Source organism: Macrobrachium rosenbergii, chromosome 40 (genome assembly GCF_040412425.1).
Source record: "Macrobrachium rosenbergii isolate ZJJX-2024 chromosome 40, ASM4041242v1, whole genome shotgun sequence".
Taxonomy (NCBI): domain Eukaryota; kingdom Metazoa; phylum Arthropoda; class Malacostraca; order Decapoda; family Palaemonidae; genus Macrobrachium; species Macrobrachium rosenbergii.
The window spans coordinates 4,738,660-4,760,488 of NC_089780.1; the positions used below are offsets into that span (position 1 = coordinate 4,738,660).

The 21,829-nt window shown below is 39.1% G+C and overlaps 1 protein-coding gene across 2 annotated transcripts in view; it reads right to left on the reverse strand.

The window, feature by feature from the left end:
- gammaCOP (coat protein (coatomer) gamma) overlaps positions 1-21,829 on the reverse strand; it is a 91,507-nt gene that overhangs the window by 35,737 nt on the left and 33,941 nt on the right. For both annotated transcript variants that reach the window (XM_067082946.1, XM_067082945.1), the window contains exons 2-6: positions 15,738-15,976; positions 13,113-13,232; positions 10,746-10,912; positions 4,050-4,179; positions 530-744 (exon numbers count right to left, since the gene is read on the reverse strand). In XM_067082946.1, coding sequence (XP_066939047.1) covers positions 530-744; positions 4,050-4,179; positions 10,746-10,912; positions 13,113-13,232; positions 15,738-15,800 — 695 coding nt within the window. In that variant the 5' untranslated portion in view covers positions 15,801-15,976. The remainder of the gene's footprint in view (positions 1-529; positions 745-4,049; positions 4,180-10,745; positions 10,913-13,112; positions 13,233-15,737; positions 15,977-21,829) is intronic.

Below are 21,829 nucleotides of genomic sequence, written 5' to 3' on the forward strand. Positions count from 1 at the left end.
TCAAAAACTGGAATTTCTGAAACCTTAATTACTGTTATCACTTAGTACTACACTGACTTGTACAATGGCTATTTGCAATACTAGCTATAGTGAAAGGTGGGAGACTGAACCATCTTGACATGGCAACAGTCTGAAATGCACTAGCAGGAGTATGCTGATGTTGCAACTTTAAACATTTTGAAAGAGCATTCATCCCCATTATAATTAAAATATATATTAGATATGGTTTACTGAATGAGATGTAAAATCTGGCCCAAGCTAAAGTTAAAGCAGCTGGGTGATTAGGCGGAAAAAGACCACAGTAACATGCAAGGTAAAAAGGTAGGAAATGATACAGCAGAGGCCAAAATAATGCTGCTAAAGATCTTTCGTCATGTGTAAGTTGCATCATGCAAGGCACTATAGGTGACAGCCCATACGGGAATCTGTAAGTGCAACTCTGGATTGGCAAAATACCCAGAAACTTGTGGAATCTATAGTGTATATTTTGAGGGTACTACCAGATAAAACTTGACTTGTGTCAACATACCTCAGGGTTGGCTTTGAGCTAGAGAGGAAAAGCTGTAGAACAGATACAGCGGGTGCCAGGTCACGGGCAGAGGATTTCTTCAGGGTCACAATGGCATTGGCTGCTTCATAAATAACCATCTCAGCCTTGTGGCGCAACATGGATTCGAGGAAATCAAACAGCCGTGAATCAGCATTTGCTTCATCCTCTTCGATGAGTCGAGCAACGATACGAATCTGGAATTATATTTCATTATACAATATCATATATTATAACACTATCAAGTATCTTAACATCTCTCTCAGGAGATATTCCTGATGATTTGTTTCGTATATTACAGACGAAGTTTTGAAGACAGTAATTACTACATTAACTGAAAACCAAACTTAAAATACATAAATAAAACCTAGCACTCATTTATAGCTAGCATTCATGGTCTCTGAGTGTCCCAGAAACTGGGGTCTATTGTCTAACAGATAAAATCAACTACATTACTCCTTGTGAAGTCCTGACTGTTAGTGCTGAGAAATTAGTGAGGCTGGGAAGAGTAACTTATGTGAATGATGGGTTTGTATGGAAAAACTCATTGTCAAAAAATCTGATTGGTTTAATGACAAACCCATCACTTTTACATAGCTCAAATGGCAATTTGGGTGGTAGGTAAATACAGTGCTGCTGAATGCTTCAGAACTGGCCAAGTGTACTCTGCAGGATGTATAAAGGGCTCTTGGGGTTGAGGATTAGCAAGGAACCCAGGGCTGAGAGATACAGGGCATCATATATGAATGGATGATTCCCTGCTATAGATAATAAAGCAAGGCATTTGTAATTGTACAATAATGATTCCGTAACTACCAAGCACTTATTATTCATAAGACAGAGGCAAATAAACTTTATAAGAGACACAGGCAAGTAATCCTGAAAGTCAAAGCCACTAAGGATGCCATCAATAAAAATGCAATGAGAATTACTATTGCTACTAAGCACAGTAGTTTAACCAAACTGCCGAGCTAATTTATTCAGCTCTCGAAGGTCTTGCCCAAAGGATTTCTTTTTATTAATGATAAAATTTAGATTTAAGTAAATTTTATAGTTTAATGAAAAAAGAAAATCTGACAAAATGTTTCACTTCTTTTCCAAAGCTTGACATTTTTTGTCTATTTTTGGACATACACATGAAAAATATTAAACTGTTAGTGTTACTCTAAAATCTGTAACTAAAGGGATTGATCATGTGGGCTATTCATCAAACATCCATGGGTTTAGAGTGGAACTAGGATGAAATCAATGAAGAATCCTCCAAGTTCTCAATTAATGCAGATAGAAGAAGAAGATTACTTGTTCAGCTGTTATTAATGGTTCTAATGAATGTGTGTCCAGCCATTTATGTATTACTCACTAAGGTAAAATCAAGTAAAGATCATTTTTCCAGGTACTTACTAGTAAAACATCACTGATATCAAGATTATGTTTCAAAACTAGTCATGGAGAGAGCCCTGACTTCATGGACAAGCAAGTTAACCAGCACTGTGCATCACTGTCTGTTGCATTGCTATACACTTTCATGATAGCATGTCTAAGCTATTGGAGTGTATATCTAGATATTTGCTTCCTACAATGCCCTGTGGACAGGAACATCTCTCTCCTGGAAATCCAGTCCTTTAAAGGCAAAAACATACCAGCTCTAACTGTACAATGAAAGAGAAGAAATGGCTAAAGGTACAGTGGGGGGGCTCAGACTACCTGGAACTTGTGTGTATGCTGCAAAGTCACAAGTAAAGGGCAAATCTATGCCGTTCCACACACAAAGTCAGCTGTAAAGGGCAAATCTATGCCGTTCAAGTCTTAGTAGCAGCCAATTCACTGTTGTATACAGGTAACCAGCTCTTAAGAAACTGAGTGCATTGTTGACTAGTAGGTTTCTGGGCACAATTATGAAACCTTTAAAACTTTCTGGCCTTTATAAAGTGCATGAAGTCACAAAGAGGTCTAACTTCTGCAAGAGATCCAGTTGAGGTGCCTCATCCAAATGTATGTTAAGTCTTAGCAAGATTCTTCAATACTAGCAAAGGTGCATGTTAGGAGCCTTAAAAGTATTCTCAGGTAAGTCCCTCTAGAAATGCTGACATTTTCAAGCTCCATGGAAGAGCCCTCACCCAGTCCAAGAAGCTCAAAGACTGAGAAAGAGCAGGCTAATCGACTGGATTACCATTTTTTCACCGTAACTGAGAACTGGTTCCTCTTTGCTTGGTAAAGGTTGAGTGATGAAGCTCAACATGGCTTGGAGATAGCTTTGGTTAACCCTGAAAATCATACACCTCTGGGGCCTTGGTGCACTGACTCCATTAGTAAAGATCTGACATCTCAAAATTCCTATGGAATTATCAAAGTGAGGTTGACAAACACCCATCTGCTATTTGGGATCCTCCAGAGGTGACCTACCAACAGAGAAAGAAGATCCCCAAACCATTCCTGTTGCAATCAAAGAGAAGCCACTAGTGTCACTGACGCTCCTGGAAGACTAAACTTATCTAGAACTGATCTGATTAGCCCAAATGCAGGAAAAGCCTGGATTTCTAAACTGTCCTAGGCATGCAACAGGGAGGAAACTATTCTGGGCTGTTGGTTCAACTTGGCAGAAAGTAGACTGGTGACTCCTTGCAAACAGATCCAACAGAATAACTAATTTCCCCTTCTAATACAGTCTGTGATCACATTGTAGCTATCTGGGATGGGGTGGGGAGAACAGGAACAGGAAGACAGCAAGGGCAAAAATTATATGAAAACACTTGGAATTTGGCTTTCTTTCCTCTCCCAATCTTCCATATAATCTTGTTCACATTTTACGACAAAAGTGAAGGCAGCACACCGTATTTGGATTTGAAAACCTTCTAGAGATTTTTATAGTAACAAAAAAAGTGAAGGGTATAGGGATATCAATGGACTTATCTAGCCCTATCCTGAGGGGAAACTGCCATAAAGGAAAAAAGCCACAGAATGGTGGTAAAAGGGAAAAGTCACTGGCTTACCCAGGCAATGTGAGAAATGCTCACCTCAACAAAATTAAGTGTTAAGATCCTAACATTATTAGTAAACACTTTTTAATAAAAAAAAAAGGAAAATTGGGGTATGGTGAAGTTGAAAAATAATAGACAGGTGCAAGAAACAAGAGGGAACAAGTAGAAATTGAATACAGAAGGTAATGCAGCTGGGAACCAAAGAACTATAGACAAAAAAAATTACATAGCCTACAAGGCATCAGTCAAGACCCATCCATGTACAAAAGCAATTTCTAATCTCAAGAAGAGAGCTTCCGCTCATGTTAAGTAAGGCTAAACCGAAGCATCAAATAAAAGTTGGCCAGCTAGGTGGAGAGCGAAGAACAGAAAATGTAGGAAAAGAAGAAAGGTAGGCACTCAGTGACCAAAAGAATACTCTAACACATCTTTCACAGGCACTATCAGGGATATTTTATGTGCAACATATCTTGAATATTTTCAGCGGCCCTGCACAAAATAAAAACCATGCTCGAAACACTAACCAACAAGCAGATGGCGTACGGTGAGCGCAATCCAGAAGATGTCAGCTTAGACACCATCTTGGTGACAGCAAGCTTGTCGCTCTTTCTGATCTGGTGGAGAACACCCAGAGCATGGAACTGTACCATAACACTGCAAAAAATATAAGAAATGTGATTAGTAAATTGTGCAATCTTATGAGACTGTTTTGCTGGCAAACCAGTTTTCACTGATATTAAAGTGAGCCAATATTCAAATTACTGTATTACTATCTGTAGTAATTTGATAAGTTAATTTTGTAAAAATTGCAGTGGAAGCTTTGTTCATTATTTCTGGATAAAAAGGGGTAGCCAATAAAAATTTTTAAAAAATGTTACTTTCATAATAAAATTAAGTTTCATATATATACTTACTAAGTAATTACATAACTAATAGTTTCAACTTGTGTGGCAGCTTAAATTTTGAAATTCACAGTAGTGCTTCTATTGTTTTAGTGTAGGTGACTAGCCCTGCCCACTTTCTGGGAAGAATAGGTACAACACAGCTGAAGAGTTCAATTCGTTTGTGCCCGATGTCCATGTAAGTGGAGGGAGGGCGGGCTCCAATTCTGTAATTACTTGGTAAGTATATGTGAAACTTAATTTTATTATGAAAATACCATTTTCATATAAGTAACTTACCAAGTAATTACATAGCTGCATCCCACATTGACATGGACACATTCTACTGCAAAACATATAGTAATGGTAATGAATTTGAAATAGAACAGTAGCTAGCATTGATAAAATACTTGTTGTAACCTTACCGGGTAAGAGAGCTACTGCAGGAAGATACTACCTCTGGCTAGTGCTCCTCTTAACCCATAGTGGTGTGGTGGTATAGCCGTGAAGCGGCTCTACCTAAGTGGGAGCTTTGCAGCAGAGGAGTTAACCGAAGGCTAGCAAAACTTCAAAAGTGCCCTTGCCCTGGGCACAATAAAACAAACAGATAACGCTGTCACTTGCACTGAAATAAATGTCATAATGCTCTGACGAGCCTGAGAAAGTTCAGCCCTTCCTTGACCATGTTGAATGGTGGAAGAACTTAAAGGTCCAGGTTGGAACGATCTTGCAGTAAGGTGTCCGTTGCCCAGACTAGAAGATTCCTTTAAGGTGGCAGACAGTCAAGATCGGCCTGCCCCATACAGGCACATAACCCGACAGTTCAGGGGATTCAAGGTCCACTTGGGAGTAACAGTGATTTTCTGACAGCTCAGTTCAACCACCAGCAACTCCAGTTGGACTAGAAAAACTTGATTTATCATCTGCAGAAAAAAAACCCTCATGTCATTTGGTGGGAAGAGCTAATGTAAAAAAGCAAGGACTGTGATCCTGTCTAAAGGAATACCACAGTCTAGGAGTGAGCGATGGTCAAGAAGAACTGAAGTCTTAAGTGAATGGCTCTCAGCTCTAAGGCATACATGTAAAGGTTTGTTCCAGCGGGGACACGTCCCAGAAATTTCCCAGTTCCCTGAGTGGGGCTCCCTCTACTAGAACAATGAGTGAGAAGCAGTCTAAGACTAGTCTCATGATGAGGGACTTCTTCCAAAAGTCTAAATTCGGACAGATACCACCATAAGTCAAATGAAAACCAGGTCTTTGGGAAAAAACAGCAAAGTTCAGTTGTGATTCTTTGTCCCTATCGGTCTTCTGGGACAGGCTGAAGTTCCTGGCCAGAAAGAAAGACAGACAAAAGTAACAGAGCGAAGACTCGAGAGAAGTCTTGTGCAGTAGATGCCAAAGCCTAAATTCTCACACTGGAAGACCCTGTCTCATAGGACAGGTCTGAGATGTCTTTCAGAGTTTGTATGAAATGAAGTATCCTACATGTCCAGGAACTCCACCCAATTGCACTTATGTTCCGCTTGGCACCAATACTGGCATTCCGCATGCCTCTGGTTGGGGCTCCACTTAACCTGTAGCGACGTGGCAGTATAGCCAGGAGCGTTTGCTACTTAAGTGGCAGCTTTGCAGCGAAGTCCGGTGGCTAGCAAGCCGTAATTGGAAGTTTTGCAGCAAAGGAGTTAACTTAAGGCTAGCAAAACTTCAAAAAGTACATCTCTATGGACGTCTTTCCAATGGCTGTCCATAGACACCTGCTGACAGTAGGCTCAACTGAGAGGCAACTACCCAGGGGCAAACTCCTCCGGACTCCCATGACTTTAGTATGCCTCCTCCCTGGTACATGGGAGTCTGACAGGGGCTGGGTTTAGGAGATCTGAGGGGCTGAATAGCTACCCCTTCACTACACATCCAGCAAGACCCCTTTCAAGCGGCTGTCTGTTGATACCTGGGGCTGGCAACCCGTGTGTAAACTCCCCTGGACCTCCCTTGGACCTCCAGCATGCCTCCTCCCTGGTGCATGAGAGTCTGACAGTGACCTTTGTCTAAGAGCATCAAGAGACGAGTAGCCACCACCTCCACTGTGCAACACTTCACTATTATTATATGGTCAATGTCTGTTAACCCAGACACAAGGCTGGCAATGGCACGGGAAGGAAGCAAGGGAGTCAGGCGCGGGAGCAAGTAGGTAAAAAAGGCAGGACGGACAGCAGTAGGAGAAAGTTGGCACCAGGAACTCGGAAACTGGCGCAGGGTGAGCAGCCGATAGCGCCAAGGCTCTGCAGTTGGCGCCAGGGGAGCTAGTAGCTTGGGAGCTGGCGAGCGCTACTGGGCGCTCTTAGTATGAGCTAAAAAAAAAAGTGGGACTCTTCACAACTCGTGTCATCTTGTTTAGTATATGTACTGTTGAAGCAAGTACCAAAGCACGGCTCTCGGCTGTCGAGAACTTCTTTCGCTAACGCTCATTGTAACCAAAACATTAAGCACAGTTCTCTCCTAATGCATTCCTGCCCTTACACTTTTCAGTTCTCTGCAAAGGAAAGTGTAATAATAAAATGTTCAATTAACTGTATATGAACAAATGTTACGAAGTACACAGTGCCATCATACAAACATACCTCAAATCCTAACCAACATAATTCGAGATTGCAGATATGTATTACAGAAAATACTGGATAGGTAGAGAAAGCAAAATTTACATTATATCACGTTAATCGGTAACCAAGGTAGCGAACGCAACATTGAAGTTTTTTATGCTACTTGGAAAAAGAAAAGTTAACCTCTACCAACATAGTTTGAAGTACACTGAGTACCGTCATACATACATATCTCAAATCCTATCAATCATTGAGACTGTTATGTATTACTTCTTGCGTATTATATAGTGCATGTCGAAGCTCTGTGGAAGGTTGGGCGCTATCTAATGACTGGTGCATTGTGGGTTGTGGTTTGGGATTGGGGAAGCTCTTGTCAAGTTGTGGGATTGGGGAAGCTCTGTCAAGTTGTAGCAAAATTTAACAGCACTGTAACCATTAAAGCCAACTTTTAGCCACTTGTATTCTTAACCTTCTACCTCGGGGTCCCCGTAACAAAGACTTTCAGATAATATATGTATTCACTACCAAAAAAAGTCGGCTGGGTAGCAAACACAATACATTATTTGGAAAAGGAAAGTTAACTTTTACCGACAACAGTTGAACACAGGAAAGTTAACTTTTACCGACAATAGTTGAACATAGAGTATCATCATATAGAAATGTCTCAAATCCTCACAAACACTACTTACGACTTGCAGGTAAGTAATACAATATTCAGCAACGAACGCAATGTTTACGTTTATTACGTCAACCGGTAAAGGTGGTAGCGCAGTAAACTAAGCTACCGGAGTTGAACCATTTGATTGCGAAATCCCTACTGTAGTGAAATATGATAAACTTGAATCAGATCTTAATAACAAAACAATAAAATACTGTAGGCTTGAAAGCTACCCGAAATCAGACAATAATACTTCACCGAAATCTGGTTTCCAACCAGCAAATTTAAAAACAAAGCTGCCATAGACACTCGGTGTTTACTCGAGCATGGCAGAAAACAGAATGAGACTGTCTGCTAGGTCATTCCCATTAGTGGGCAGGACCAGTTGCCTGCACAGAATTTTGAAGCGTTATCCATGAACTTTTTAACTTAAGCTGCCGTGCAAAGGGAACTATAGCAATGTAATTACTGTAATCGGTAAGCTACGTATATAAAAGTTGAGGGTACCTGGTACAGAGGAGGAAGAACGGATACTGGAACAGTTAAGGGTAATCTGGGAGGGGCAAGTACAGTAAAAACCCTGGTATTCGCAGGGGATGGGTCCCACAAGCCCCCAAGAATAGCTAAAATCCGCGAATACTTGACCCTCACCAATAAAAATGCTTATAACTGCATATTTAAACAGGTCAGAGACCAAGAGTACCTGTAAAAACATTTATAACTGGCTATTTAATGGTTCCAACACCAAATATACACCTTAAACTATCATCCTACACCAAATACACCTTAAACTATCATCCTAAAACACTTTAATATTTCCAAGTCATCTTACAACACTACCTTTAAAAATATATGGCTTGCAGCTAAGTATGAAAGCTAAACTCAAGTCCCCCTACATTCAATCAGAGCCATTTTCTCTCAGAGTATTGAGGCTTTCTGTTCTCTTTTTACAGAACAGGAAAATGCTAGGAATTCATAAGTTCAGTAAGTAATTAAATACACTGGAAAAAAAAATCTATGATATTATGCTGTGTTTACTTTAATATTAATATCTGAAAATTAGTAAACCATGTTTTTATCATTCAAAAGTGTATTTAGTCAAGAAAATAACATCAAAATACACTACATTCAATCAGAGCCTTTCTCTCATAGGGTATTGAGGCTGTTCCATTGTCTTTTTACAGAACAGGGGAAATACTAGAATTCACATCTTCAGTCCAATACAGTATGTACTTAAATACATAAATAACATACATTTTATGATTTTAGGCTGCGTTTAATATCTGAAAATTAGTAAATCATGTTTTTTCATAAAAAATTTATTTAGTCGTGAAAATAACATTAAAATACGCTAATTAGTGAATATTTCTTGACAAAAAAACTCCACGAAATGCCAAATTTTTTGCGAGTAATTTGGGGATAAGTTCAACAGAAATATCTGTGAGTGAGTGAAGCTGCAAATTGCAAGACTGTGGATAGCGGAGGTTGACTCTAATGCCACACGATCGGGAAGATAGTCTGAAGATAAATGTTTATAAACAGTAAGAAAACATCTAAGGTAATTATATGGAAATCAAGCTAAATTAATATTTAATGAAGGTTTTAGAAAGAATATGTTACAGGAGATTACAAGCAATTATGAAGACTGGTGAACAGCAGAACAGTTTTATTAGAGGAAGAGGTACTGCTCATGCTGTCTTATCATATTAAGACTGTTACAGGAAAATAGGCTAGAGGGTAAAAAAAGACATTCTGCTGTATATTGATAGACACAGAGAAGACATCTTACAGCTACCATGGACAGCAGTATTAAGAGCCTCTGATCAAAACAAATATTTTAAAGTTAGAACTGGTTTACACTGAGGATGAGCACTTAGCCCATTCTCGTTTGTGCCGGTTAAGCAGTAATGAGTGAAGGGATTAAGAATGAAAATCTATGCAGATGACCTGGTGATTATGGTAGCGACTGAAGAGGAAATAAGAAGAAACTTAGCAAGAATCTCTTGATTGGCGTGGTATGAGAACAAATGTGGATAAAAGTGAGGTTATGGTGTGAAACAAGATAAAAGAGGCCTAGATTTAAAACAGGTACAGAATTTCTATTACCTAGGAACTACTCTGAGCCAGAGGGAGGGTTTGCAGCTGAGGGGGAAAGCAGAATATAAGCAGCCTGGGGGAAATGGAAATGGAAAGAGGTGGCAGGGGCAGTCTGAGATAAAAAGAATGCCAAAAAAAACTAAATATAAACATCTATTGTACCACAATTAGATTTGTGATAATGTATGGTTCAGAAACATGGGCATTAAAAAGGAAGGAGGTATGAGGATACTGAGGTACCGGTATACAGTATCTATGGATCTTGTTGCTTGAGAGGCTAGACAATGAACAAATTACAAGAAGTGCAGGAGTAGTAAAGATTACTGATATGATGAGGGAGTTGAGTGAGAGATAGTATGAGTATGGGAGGAGGAATGAGTGAAAAGGGCTTGGATGGAACTTGTTAGGGGTAGAAGGTCTGCAGGGAAGCAAAAAAAAGAGATGGCATGGAAAAGTGAGGGAGGATTTGGAGAAGAAGGGCTTAGCAGGGGTAGATATAATTGCTGAAGATGTATCAGGGCAATCTACTCCTTGGGTTAGGGATAGTGGTGGGGAGGTAATACAGTAATAGCAACCCAGGAAAAAGTTAAGTATATCTTAGTTTAACCAGACCACTGAGCTGATTAACAGCTCTCCTAGGGCTGGCCCGAAGGATTAGATTTATTTTTACGTGGCTAAGAACCAATTGGTTACCTAGCAACGGGACCTACAGGTTTATTGTGGAATCCGAACCACAAATAATACCGATTATTGGTCAGTACAAGGATGTATGCACCATTAAATCTGAACTATTAAGCATCAAAAGAAATATCTTACTGCCAACTACCATTTATGAAATATCTTACTGCCAACTACCATTTATCTTAGCATCTTAAAATTCCTAATGCTGACCTTATCATGGGTATAAGTAACGGTCTGTCTGCTCTAAAATGCAGGCAAATTAAAAGTAGTTCCTCAACATACTGTGCATAATGTCTTCAATCTTACCAATCAGAACTCAGAGCCTCTTGAACTTCTGACACCCAGCGTTTGACCACATCCGGAGACTCCTTCATAATATGCCGGCAAGACACCAGTGCAGCACTGCTAACTCCAGGGGCTCTGTCCACAATGGCCTGCTTCATGTATCGTTCAATTGCTTGCATCATTGTGGCCTGTGGAGATGAAGATAAAATATTAATACAACATTAAAAAAAACTTTCAAAGATTTAACTTACTTCAAATTTTAAGTAATAAAGCAGCACTTTCATTGGACTCTCATAACTGGTTTTGGCTTTAAAATAAGACCCTAGATTATTACTATGAAATAGTTTACCGAATATGGAGCTAACAAATTATAATGGGCTCCATTACAGCCTCCTTACTGAGGTCTACTAAACACTTGGGTTTGAGAGTACCTGTTTGATAGAGCACTCGAGCACTTTTTAAAAATTTTTCCTTTATTTAAAAGTACAGTAATACCACAATTATATCTCACATTGTATTTTATACATAAACAGGACATATCAAAAATATGAGGTGTAAAAATCTCTCACTGAGGTCTCACTAAAATTTATTAAAAAGCTGTGGACTCATTACTGTCATGAATTTCAAGTTTCGTATTTGTGAATCCTGGCATGTTTGTTAGAAATTATGAGGATTCGGTTTTTCTCCTTTCTTATTTCTTGTGCCATTCTAATCTACAGAAGCTCACCTGGAAAGTCCACCATCTCTAGCTTTGTTCCATAAGCATACATGCATACTAATAACAACAATCTAAAAACACCATTTCATCATATGAGCAGAGATAACACAAAGCTGAGAAGCAATCAGACAGACTTGCAATTCTAAGTAAAACCTGCAACAGATAGCTAGAGGGTGCATAAAAGAACAAGGCAAGATGCACAACTGAGCTGAAAGTCTTCAAATCTGAGAAGCAATCTTACAGACAGAGTGAGACTCCAAAGCAAAGACTATTCATTTATTAGAGGCCACACAAACACATCCACATACACCCCAGAACAAGGCAGCAGACACAGCTGAAACTACCACATAATTAACTTTATCTTACTCATTTTTAACCATTACCATATCTGCTGGCGTATAAGATGCACCCTCACATAAGACGCACCACTATTTCACAAGGATATTTTGTGAAAAACAACAATTTAAGTATGTTTCACCATATATTTATTGAAAGATATTTTAAAGTGATTTTGTAGGGAAGAATGTATAATCCTAGTTTAAATTTAATGTTACAGTATAACAGTGACACTTTTGTTTTTCAGCCATGGGTTTGGACTGTATGGAATTTACCATAAATAAACAATATTACTTTATGAGAAACCATACCCAAACTCTTATCTCCTCTCAGGTCAGCTTATAGTTGTTTATATATGTTACCGCAACAGCCACCAGGGCGGCACAATGATTTTGTTTACATACACTCACTACAAATGGCTGACAGGTGGATGAATGTTTTTTTATTTAGAGAATAAATAAATAAATGTTTCATAAAGGTAAAACAGTCCTTATATAATGTAAGACAAATCAGGTGTGGGTTATGCATGCTTGGGAAGGAGGTATAGTGTGGTGATGTGAGCTTCCATTATAGGCAAACTGCTGACATATTATAAGAAATTTCTTGTTTGTGATAACAGACATAATTCGGCTTGTTTTCAATATTTTATTAGTAGTAATACAATGTAATTAGGCTTGTTTTTCAATGTTTTACCATTAGCAACAATTTTTGTGCCTACCCAGATGCTCACCATAGGCTAGGCCTAGCCTAGCCTACGGTGCTCGGGTCTCCCACCCATAATGCAGCCGCATTGGATGCAGGGAAGTTTTTTGACAATTTAAAAATAAAAAAAGTGCATCTTAATACACCAGTGAATACGGTAATTTCCTCTTCCCTCAATGTACACTGTTTAAATACTTGCATTATACACCTAGAAGCGCATGCAAATAATTTATTCAAAATATTTCAAAACATGATAGAGAGCAACAAATGTACATAAAATCTCGTTGGCAGATGGGCACGAAACTGGTGTTGCAACTGCCAAGGTCAACAATGCAGAATACCCCTTTTGCAATTTGTTACATTTTGTGAAAAACAGATATAATCTTTTGTGTAAAATGCATAACTACAAAAACCTGTCACAGATTACAGTCATGCAACTGCAACAAAACTCTAATTACTGATATGATAAAATATCACATAAATTGTAAATTTCAACTTGTGAAGAGACCCAGCTTTAATGAAACAAAACACGCCATGACTTACAAGATTCTTCCCAGGAACTCTAGTGGAGGACAATTCCCCTTATCATTCCAGAATTAGAAGACTCTCTCCCTAAAGTGCACAATACTTACATCAGTTATGCGACAGAGAGCCCTGATTGCTGGAGCTCGGTACTGTTCTTCCCTTCCAGTCATGTCTTTTGTTAGAGAAGATGTCACAATGATTGTATCCTCTGCAACTTCGCAAAGTTCCTGCACAAAAGAAGGAAGTACTCTATTATGGCTACAAAGACAAGAACAAAAGTATGAAATTTGGAGACATGGACATCAAGGTGATCATGAGTTATTTGAAACATGGCACTAAAAATATTTGAAACTTCACAGGACAGGAAAAGTCACAATACAAGCAAAAAGGATGGGATACACAAAACCTCAAGAATACTTTGAAGGAAAGAGAGAAGGAACCGAACTAACTACATACCAGTAGAAGAACACCGTTGTTACTAAATGGTATAAAGCAAGCACTGAGTTTACGTTCTTAGAATGCATATTTATTATTATCATTACTATTATTATTATTATTATTATTATTATTATTATTATTATTATATTATTAATTAATAATAATAATAATAATAATTATTATTATTATTATTATTATTAACATGAACCCTAATCATTTGGAACCAGCCCACAGGGGCCATTGACTTTAAATTCAAGCTTCCAAAGAATATGGTGTTCATTACAATTAAGTAACAGAAGGTAATGGGATATACAGAAAGAAGAGATCACTTATTAAATAAAAAATAAATCAACAAATTAATAAAGAAATACAGTAACAATGTAAGTAAATTATTAAAATACAAGGAAAATTCTATTTGGGTAGCAATGCATTACACCTTCACTTGAACTTTTGAAGTTCCAGTTACATGCCATCCTCAGGGAGACTGTTCTACAACCCAATGGTGTGAAGAATAAAGGATCTCTGGAACTTAGTTTGACAACAAAGCATGTTTACTGCATATAGGTGCTGATGTTCAGCAAATCTGGTTGCTCTTGGCAGGAAAAGGGGATCACACACCAATTGTGAATGGGAAAGATCTCTATTAAAATCAAACTTATGAACAACTGATGACCAAGAGACCACCTGTCGATCATCCAAGTCATAACAGCTAATATTAGGAAATAGGAACCTACCACCACGAAACTCTCTATAGGGACTTTTTTTACAACAGGAGAGACTGAGGGGCCGTGCCTAAGTGAGTCGGCGGGACGGGCAGCCAGCTCCTCCACTAAACTTTACTTGCAACCTTAACACCACCTTTATTCACTTGGTCGATTAGGGCTCAAACCAAAGACCCTGAATGGGCCATAGACTCCACAATTAATTCAAACTTATGGTCAAATCTTGACTCCAGGTTGGCAATGGCATTGGGAAGTGTGAGAGCTGAGTAAAGGATCAGGCAGTACAGCTGAAAAACTAGGAATAGGGGATATTACAGAAACAGAAATAATAGGCACATCAACATCAGCAGAAGACTCATCAGATTCCTGACTAGCTGTGGTCTTATTGTCATTCCTAATAGATGCTTTTCTCTTCCTATCCCTCTCTCATGTAGATAGATGAGAACTAAAAGTTTTCCACTGCTTAGGATCCCAATCTACGCATTCCTCACACCGTAATGTTAAAGAACAAACCTGACCTCTGCAATCTGCACAAATGGTATGCGAGTCATACTTTGATGAAGTTAACCTTGTATTTGCAGCCTTTGCTGCAATAATGAGTGGGAGATGTACTTGCGTCAGACATCAAAACAAGTCGACTACCAAAATTCTTATGTAAGGAAAATCAGTCTGATCTTGAAAAGCTAAGGTCTTTTAAGAAAAAACCTATCACTTAACTGCTGAAAGGCTACCAAGTAAATATACTTCACTAAATTGATCTCAATCAATACTGGTAATGAATTCCACATTTAGTTGAGAGCTAACATCCTTCGTCGTCAGCCGGCAGAAACAAATTGGAGTTCTTTGCTGAGTTGTTACTCTTTTTCCCAAAAGTGGGAGGGACTAGCTACCTACAACAAAACAAAAGAATCACTACCGTGAATTTTCAAATTTTAGCTGCCGTACTAGTTAGAAATTATAGTAATGTAATTACTTGTTAAGTTACTTATATAAAACGTATTTTTCAAGGGCTCGAGTAAATTTTAAGGACTACTTTGCACCTATTTTCTCTAAATTTCTGATTATGATAGATGTACCTGGTCTACATAATCTTTGCCTAGATATATAAAGAGTTTTGGGGATGAAACAACAAAAGATGGCATACTACTTTACCCTTCAATTTTACTGAGAAGCCTCTCCCCAACTAACTACCCCATAACCTATTATTATAGTCACCTCTTACCACCTTCTATCAGGACTTCAACATACACATGTCAAGACTTTAAAGTTTTAAGCCACATACCGCAACAATTACATTTTACTGCTGTTATAATGTGTTGAATGGCAGTACCAGTTCACAAAAAGATATCAAAGCTGTAATTTACTTTTTATTCTCACTGATTCTATTCACAATAAGATATAAAAAGTGTATTACTTTTTATTCTTATTGAATCTATAACCCTAAATAACATCTTTTTGTTATAAAACAATATATAGACAGAAGCAAAGCCAATAAAAAAAAAGGTGGGTGAAGTCATCAGAACATGTCAATGCACTGAAAAAAAAAAAATAAAAAGCACAATGGACACCAACCTTGATGCCGAGATAGACAAGCCGCCGCAGCACAAGATCGTTACTCTGGAAGAGCTTTGTCATGGCAAAAAAGGCGTCGGTAGCCTCCTTAGCAGCAAGGTTCTCCCCCTGGTTAAGGAGGTACAGGATCTTTGTGAGGACATGGGTGCTCCTTTTCACGTTAACAGGGGTCTCATTGAACACCCTTGCCTCTTGCAACACTGAGGTCTTGTCAACACAATGGTATGGATTGCCGCCTCCTGCAAAAGTATTCCAGACTGTATTAAGCTATCCAAAGATATGTGAATATGGCATAGTTAAAGATGGATCCTCTTTTGAGTGACATAGCATATGGCAAGTAATCATGGAGAAACATTATGCTAAACATAAATTTTATAAATTTTATAAAATAGCAATAAATGCTGAAATCTGCTACATCACTGCCAATGTAGGCATTCAAGGTTATGATGAACCTGATATCTAAAGCAATCTAACCACTGTCAACTCTAATCAGTCTGAACATAACAATTCCCATTTAGGGTTAATTAACATCATTCAAACCAATAACCACAAACAAACAACAAACATAACCATTACAATATAGGGTTAATTAGCACCATCAAACAACTAAATGACACACTTCACGGAATGCAGAACATAGAGAGTTCAAACATTTTACCAAATGCAATAATGCTGCATTTTTATCAGAATAAAAAATATACTGTACATTATTATGGCTTGTCTTCAAAATGAATAAACTTTAGTCCTTGGATATTGGATACACATCCTGTATAACCAATCTCAGACAGTAAAGAACACATGAAATTCTAACAATATAAATTTACACAAAATCCATTATTGCAATACCGTTAAAGACAGATTATATTTTCTCGCCTATCGGAGCACAGATGTAAGATGTCTTTAACCATAGGTAACATTCATCCCAGATAAAACAAAATTACAATAAAATTCATTCGGCACAAAATACCAAATCGTAGAACAGGTAAATGAAATGATTTCAGTCTTCAACTTGATAAATTCAATAAAATATTGAAGTAAACTTTATGAGATTGAAATATACTATGTATAATTACCGCTCTACCTATCTTCTATATAAATATACATACCCTGTGGGGCCCTATTATCTGTGGGTAATGCCTTTCAAGACACCCAAATATCCCTGAAACTGCAAACATCTTACGTTATTGTTATTCACGGTTTTACCATCCTTTTGTAATGAAGCCATTTGCAACCATTTTTGCAAAGTATTTTTTAAACTTTATGGCTACGGTGATGATCAATTAAAATTACATTTTAGAACCATTTGGCAAATATCAAGGGTGCATTCTTAGGATATTCTTGTACTATTACACATGCTAATCATACAAACAACCTGTTTAAGCCAATATAAAACCCAATACCTTTTGTAATAACCATTAGTAGTCATGCATGACGATGAAAAATAAAAATTTAAACATTTTTTCCTGAGAGAGAGAGAGAGAGAGAGAGAGAGAGAGAGAGAGAGAGAGAGAGAGAGAGAGAGAGAGAGAGAGAGAGAGAGAGTGTGTGTGTGTGTGTGTGTGTGTGTGTGTGTGTGTGTGTGTGTGTGTGTGTGTGTGTGTGTGTGTGTGTGTGTGTGTGTGTGTGTGTGTGTGTGTGTGTGTGTGTGTGTGTGTGTGTGTGTGTGTGTGTGTGTGTGTGTGTGTACCACTTATTCTCAGGAAAACCCAATGTTTTTGTCATTAATTTTTTTATATTTTCCTTGGAATAATTACTACTTTGCAGTTGCAAAAACTACATAATTTATGTGGGTAATTCATCTTTACCACAAATACCATAGTTTTCTCAGCAAGTCTTTTTTTGGGGTAAGTGCAGTTTTCTTGTATCTTGTAATTTCTACTCATTATTCCACCTACACAAAGTTATTTTGAGTTTTTTTATGCTATTGCATAGAGCAATCATTCAGCTGCAAATTGAAACAAAATTGAGCAGTCTACCTTCAAAATTGTTCGAGCTACAAGTCTGAAAAAAAAAAGGTGTTTTCAGCGCATACTGCATAGGTGACTGGCAATTTTATGGAAAATGTGACGCTTCTTTGTCATTAATTTTTTCATACTTTCTTGGCTATAATTACATTTTCATTTCAATAACTAGGTAATTTATCTGGGTATACTATGGATTTACAACTTTGACTTTATCGCAAATATTTTTTTGGTCAAATTATTTTTTGGAAAAAGTGAAACATTTTCTTTTATCTAGCAATTTCTACTCATTATTTCGCCAACATAAAAGTTGTTTTTGGAGGATTTTTTATGCCATTATATACAATAATCATTCAGCTGAAAAATGAAACAAAATTAAGCAGTCTACCGTGAAAACTGTTGAGAGTTATGCATCTTTGAACAAAATTAGGTATAAATGCTTTTTGCATGTACTGTATTGTGTGGGTGACCTGGCACCTTTCTTACAGAAAATGTAACGCTACTTTGTCAATTATTTTTTCATATTCTCCTTGGAAAAATTACAAATTTTTGCACTGCAATAACTAGGTAACTTACCTGTGTGTGCTATGGATAAACATGATATTTTTATGATAAAATAAAGTTTTGTACATACTTACCCGGCAGATATATACTTAGCTATAGTCTCCGGCGTTCCCGACAGAATTTCAAAACTCGGCACACGCACAGGTAGGTCAGGTGATCAACCATACCCGCCGCTGGGTGGCGGGAATAGGAACCATTCCCGTTTTCTAATCAGATTTTCTCTTCCACCTGTCTCCTGAGGGGAGGCTGGGCGGGCCATCATCAGATATATCTGCCGGGTAAGTATGTACAAAACTTTATTTTATCATAAAATATCATTTTTGTACATGCAACTTACCCGTCAGATATATACTTAGCTGAATGGCACCCTTGGAGGAGGGTAAGAGACAGAAAATAACTAAAAAACGGGAAACAACATATGTTGTAGGATAAACAAAAAACCATGGTTCTTACCTGATTGGGCAGAAGACTTCATGGATACTGTCTATGAGTCTGCTTGCCTCAGGAGCTTCAGCGAGGATGTGACCTGTGACTGACAGCCCTTCTGGATCGTGCCAATGGGGGATGACCCACTAACATGGCAGAGCCTATAGCGGATCGTGTCAAAGGGGGCTGACCCACTTACATGACCGAGCCTACACCTGAATCGTATCAATGGGGCTATCCTCTTACATGACAGAGCTAGGTGTCCATACAAATTACAAGGAACATGACAACCAATCCCGACCACCTGACCAATCCTAACCTTGTTAGTGATAAGAATTGAAAAGGGAAGCATAATTCCATCACCCTCTTTCAACCAACCATAAAAACACACACCACCAAGCTTAAAAACAACTAAATTAACTAAACTAAATAGGATTGGATTCAGCTCCTGTCCCAGCACCGAATCCATGCAGATACGTACGCTCCTAGAGAGAAGCACTTATCATACGTTACTCTAATATCTCGTAAGTAATGAGATGCAAACGTTGAATTACACCTCCAATAGGTTGCCTCTAAAATAGACTGGAGAGACAACGTCTTGTGAAAAGCCAAGGAAGTAGCAATGGCTCTCACCTCGTGTGCTTTCACTCTAAGGAGCTTAAAGTGCTCATCCTCACATGAGATATGCGCTTCCTTGATGACGTCCTTAACAAAAAAATGACAGCGCATTCTTTGAGATCGCTCGTGAAGGATTCCTGACAGAGCACCAAAGACTTTCAGTTGAACCTCCCAGAGATTTCTTCTTTCTAAGTAGAATTTAAGGCTCCTGACAGGGCATAGAGTCCTCTCCAACTCATGTCCCATCACAGAAGAAAGACCTTTTAATTCAAAGGTTCTTGGCCACGGTTTAGAAGGATTCTCATTCTTAGCTAGAAATAATGGTTTAAAGGAGCATATAGCCAACCTCCCTTAAAACCAACTTTGCCTTCTAAGGCTTGTATTTCACTTATTCTCTTAGCTGAGGCAAGGGCAAAGAGGAAAAGTGACTTCCTGGTGAGGTCCCTGAAGGAAGCTTGATGAGGAGGTTCGAATTTTTTAGACATTAAGAATTTCAAAACTATGTCTAGATTCCAACTGGGAGGTTTCGAAGTCCTGAATTTTGACGTTTCAAAAGACCTTATAAGGTCATGAAGGTCTCTGTTTTCCGAGATATTCAGATCTCTGTGTCTGAAAACCGAAGATAACATACTCCTGTATCCCTTAATTGTGGATACAGCGAGGTTGCAATGTTCCCTCAGGAAGATAAAGAAATCAGCAATGTTTGTCACAGAGGTACTGGAAGAGGATATCTTATTGGTCCTGCACCATCTTCTAAAGACCTCCCACTTCGACTGGTAGACGCGAAGGGTTGAGGATCTCCTGGCTCTTGCAATAGCCTTCGCAGCTTTGTGCGAAAAACCCTTCGCTCTGACCAGACCTTCGATAGTCTGAAGGCAGTTAGACTGAGAGCGGGAGATTCTTGTGGAATCTGTTGAAGTGGGGCTGTTTGAGAAGATCGTTCCTGTGTGGAAGCGATCTTGGAAAATCTACTATCCATTCCAGTACCTCTGTGAACCAGTCTTGAGCTGGCCAAAACGGAGCTACCAGTGTCAGTCTCGCTCCTTCCGATGATGCAAACTTTCTTACCACTTCTCCTAGGATCTTGAATGGGGGAAAGGCATATCCGTCTAATCCTGTCCAATCTAGGAGAAGACTGTCTATTGCAACTGCTCTCGGGTCCGATATCGGAGAGCAGTAGTTTTCCAAGCCTTGCATTCCAGTGGGTTGCAAAAGGTCGATATTCGGCCTTCCCCACAGGTTCCACAGTCTTTGGCAGACTTCTGAATGGAGAGTCCACTCTGTGGGAAGGACCTGATCCTTCCTGCTGAGAAGGTCGGCCCTCACATTCCTCTCTCCCTGTACAAATCTGGTGAGGAGTCTGATCCTCCTCTCCTGAGCCCATAACAGCAACGTTTTTGCCGTTTCAAAAGGGAGAAGGAGTGTGTTCCTCCCTGTTTCCTTATATAAGCCAGGGCAGTCGTGTTGTCTGAGTTCACTTGGACTACTTGTCCTGCGACAAGGAACTCGAACTTGATGAGAGCCAAATGAACTGCTGATAGCTCTTTCTTGTTGATGTGCCAGTTCACCTGGTCTCCCTCCCAGGTGCCTGACACTTCTCTCGACCCTAGTGTTGCCCCCCATCCCGACTCCGAGGCGTCTGAGAACAACACTAGGGTAGGGCTCGGTAACTGAAGAGACAGTCCTTGGCGTAATTTTCGAGGGTCTAACCACCAGTTGAGATCCTCTTTTATCTTGTCCGAAATTTGGAACAAAGTTGCTAAGTCCTGAGACTTCTGGTCCCAACTCTCCTTTAGGAAAAACTGAAGAGGTCTCAGATGAAGTTTTCCTAAGGAGACGAACTGTTCCAGCGAGGAAATGGTCCCCAGCAAACTCATCCACTCCCTCGCTGAACAATGTTTTCTCCTTAGAAAAACTGTCACCTTTTCTATGCAGCGATCTATTCTCTCTTGGGATGGAAAGGCTAGAAAACCGAGAATCCATCAGAATCCCCAGGTAAACAATGCTCTGCTGAGGAACAACCTGGGATTTCTGTAGGTTTACTAATAGTCCAAGGGACTGTGTCATATTTAGGTGATCGACAAGTACTCCAGACAACTGTCCTTTGATTGAGCTCGAATCAGCCAATCGTCGAGATACATTGATATCCTCACTCCCTCTAAGTGAAGCCAGCGTGCCACATTCCTTAAGATGCCCGTGAACACTTGTGGGGCCGTCGAAAGACCGAAGCACAGGGACCTGAATTGAAAAACTTTTCCCGAATCACATGAACCTCAGGAACTTTCTTGAGGAGGGATGAATGGGAATGTGGAAGTAAGCGTCCTGCAGGTCCAGGGAGACCATCCAATCCCCTGGACGAAGAGCTGCAAGAACTGAGGAGGTAGTCTCCATTTTGAATTTCGTCTTGATTATGAAGAAATTCAGGGCGCTCACATCCAGAACCGGTCTCCAACCCCGAGGATTTTGGAACCAGAAAAAGACGGTTGTAAAACCCGGGAATGGAGGTCTTGAACCGGTTCTATT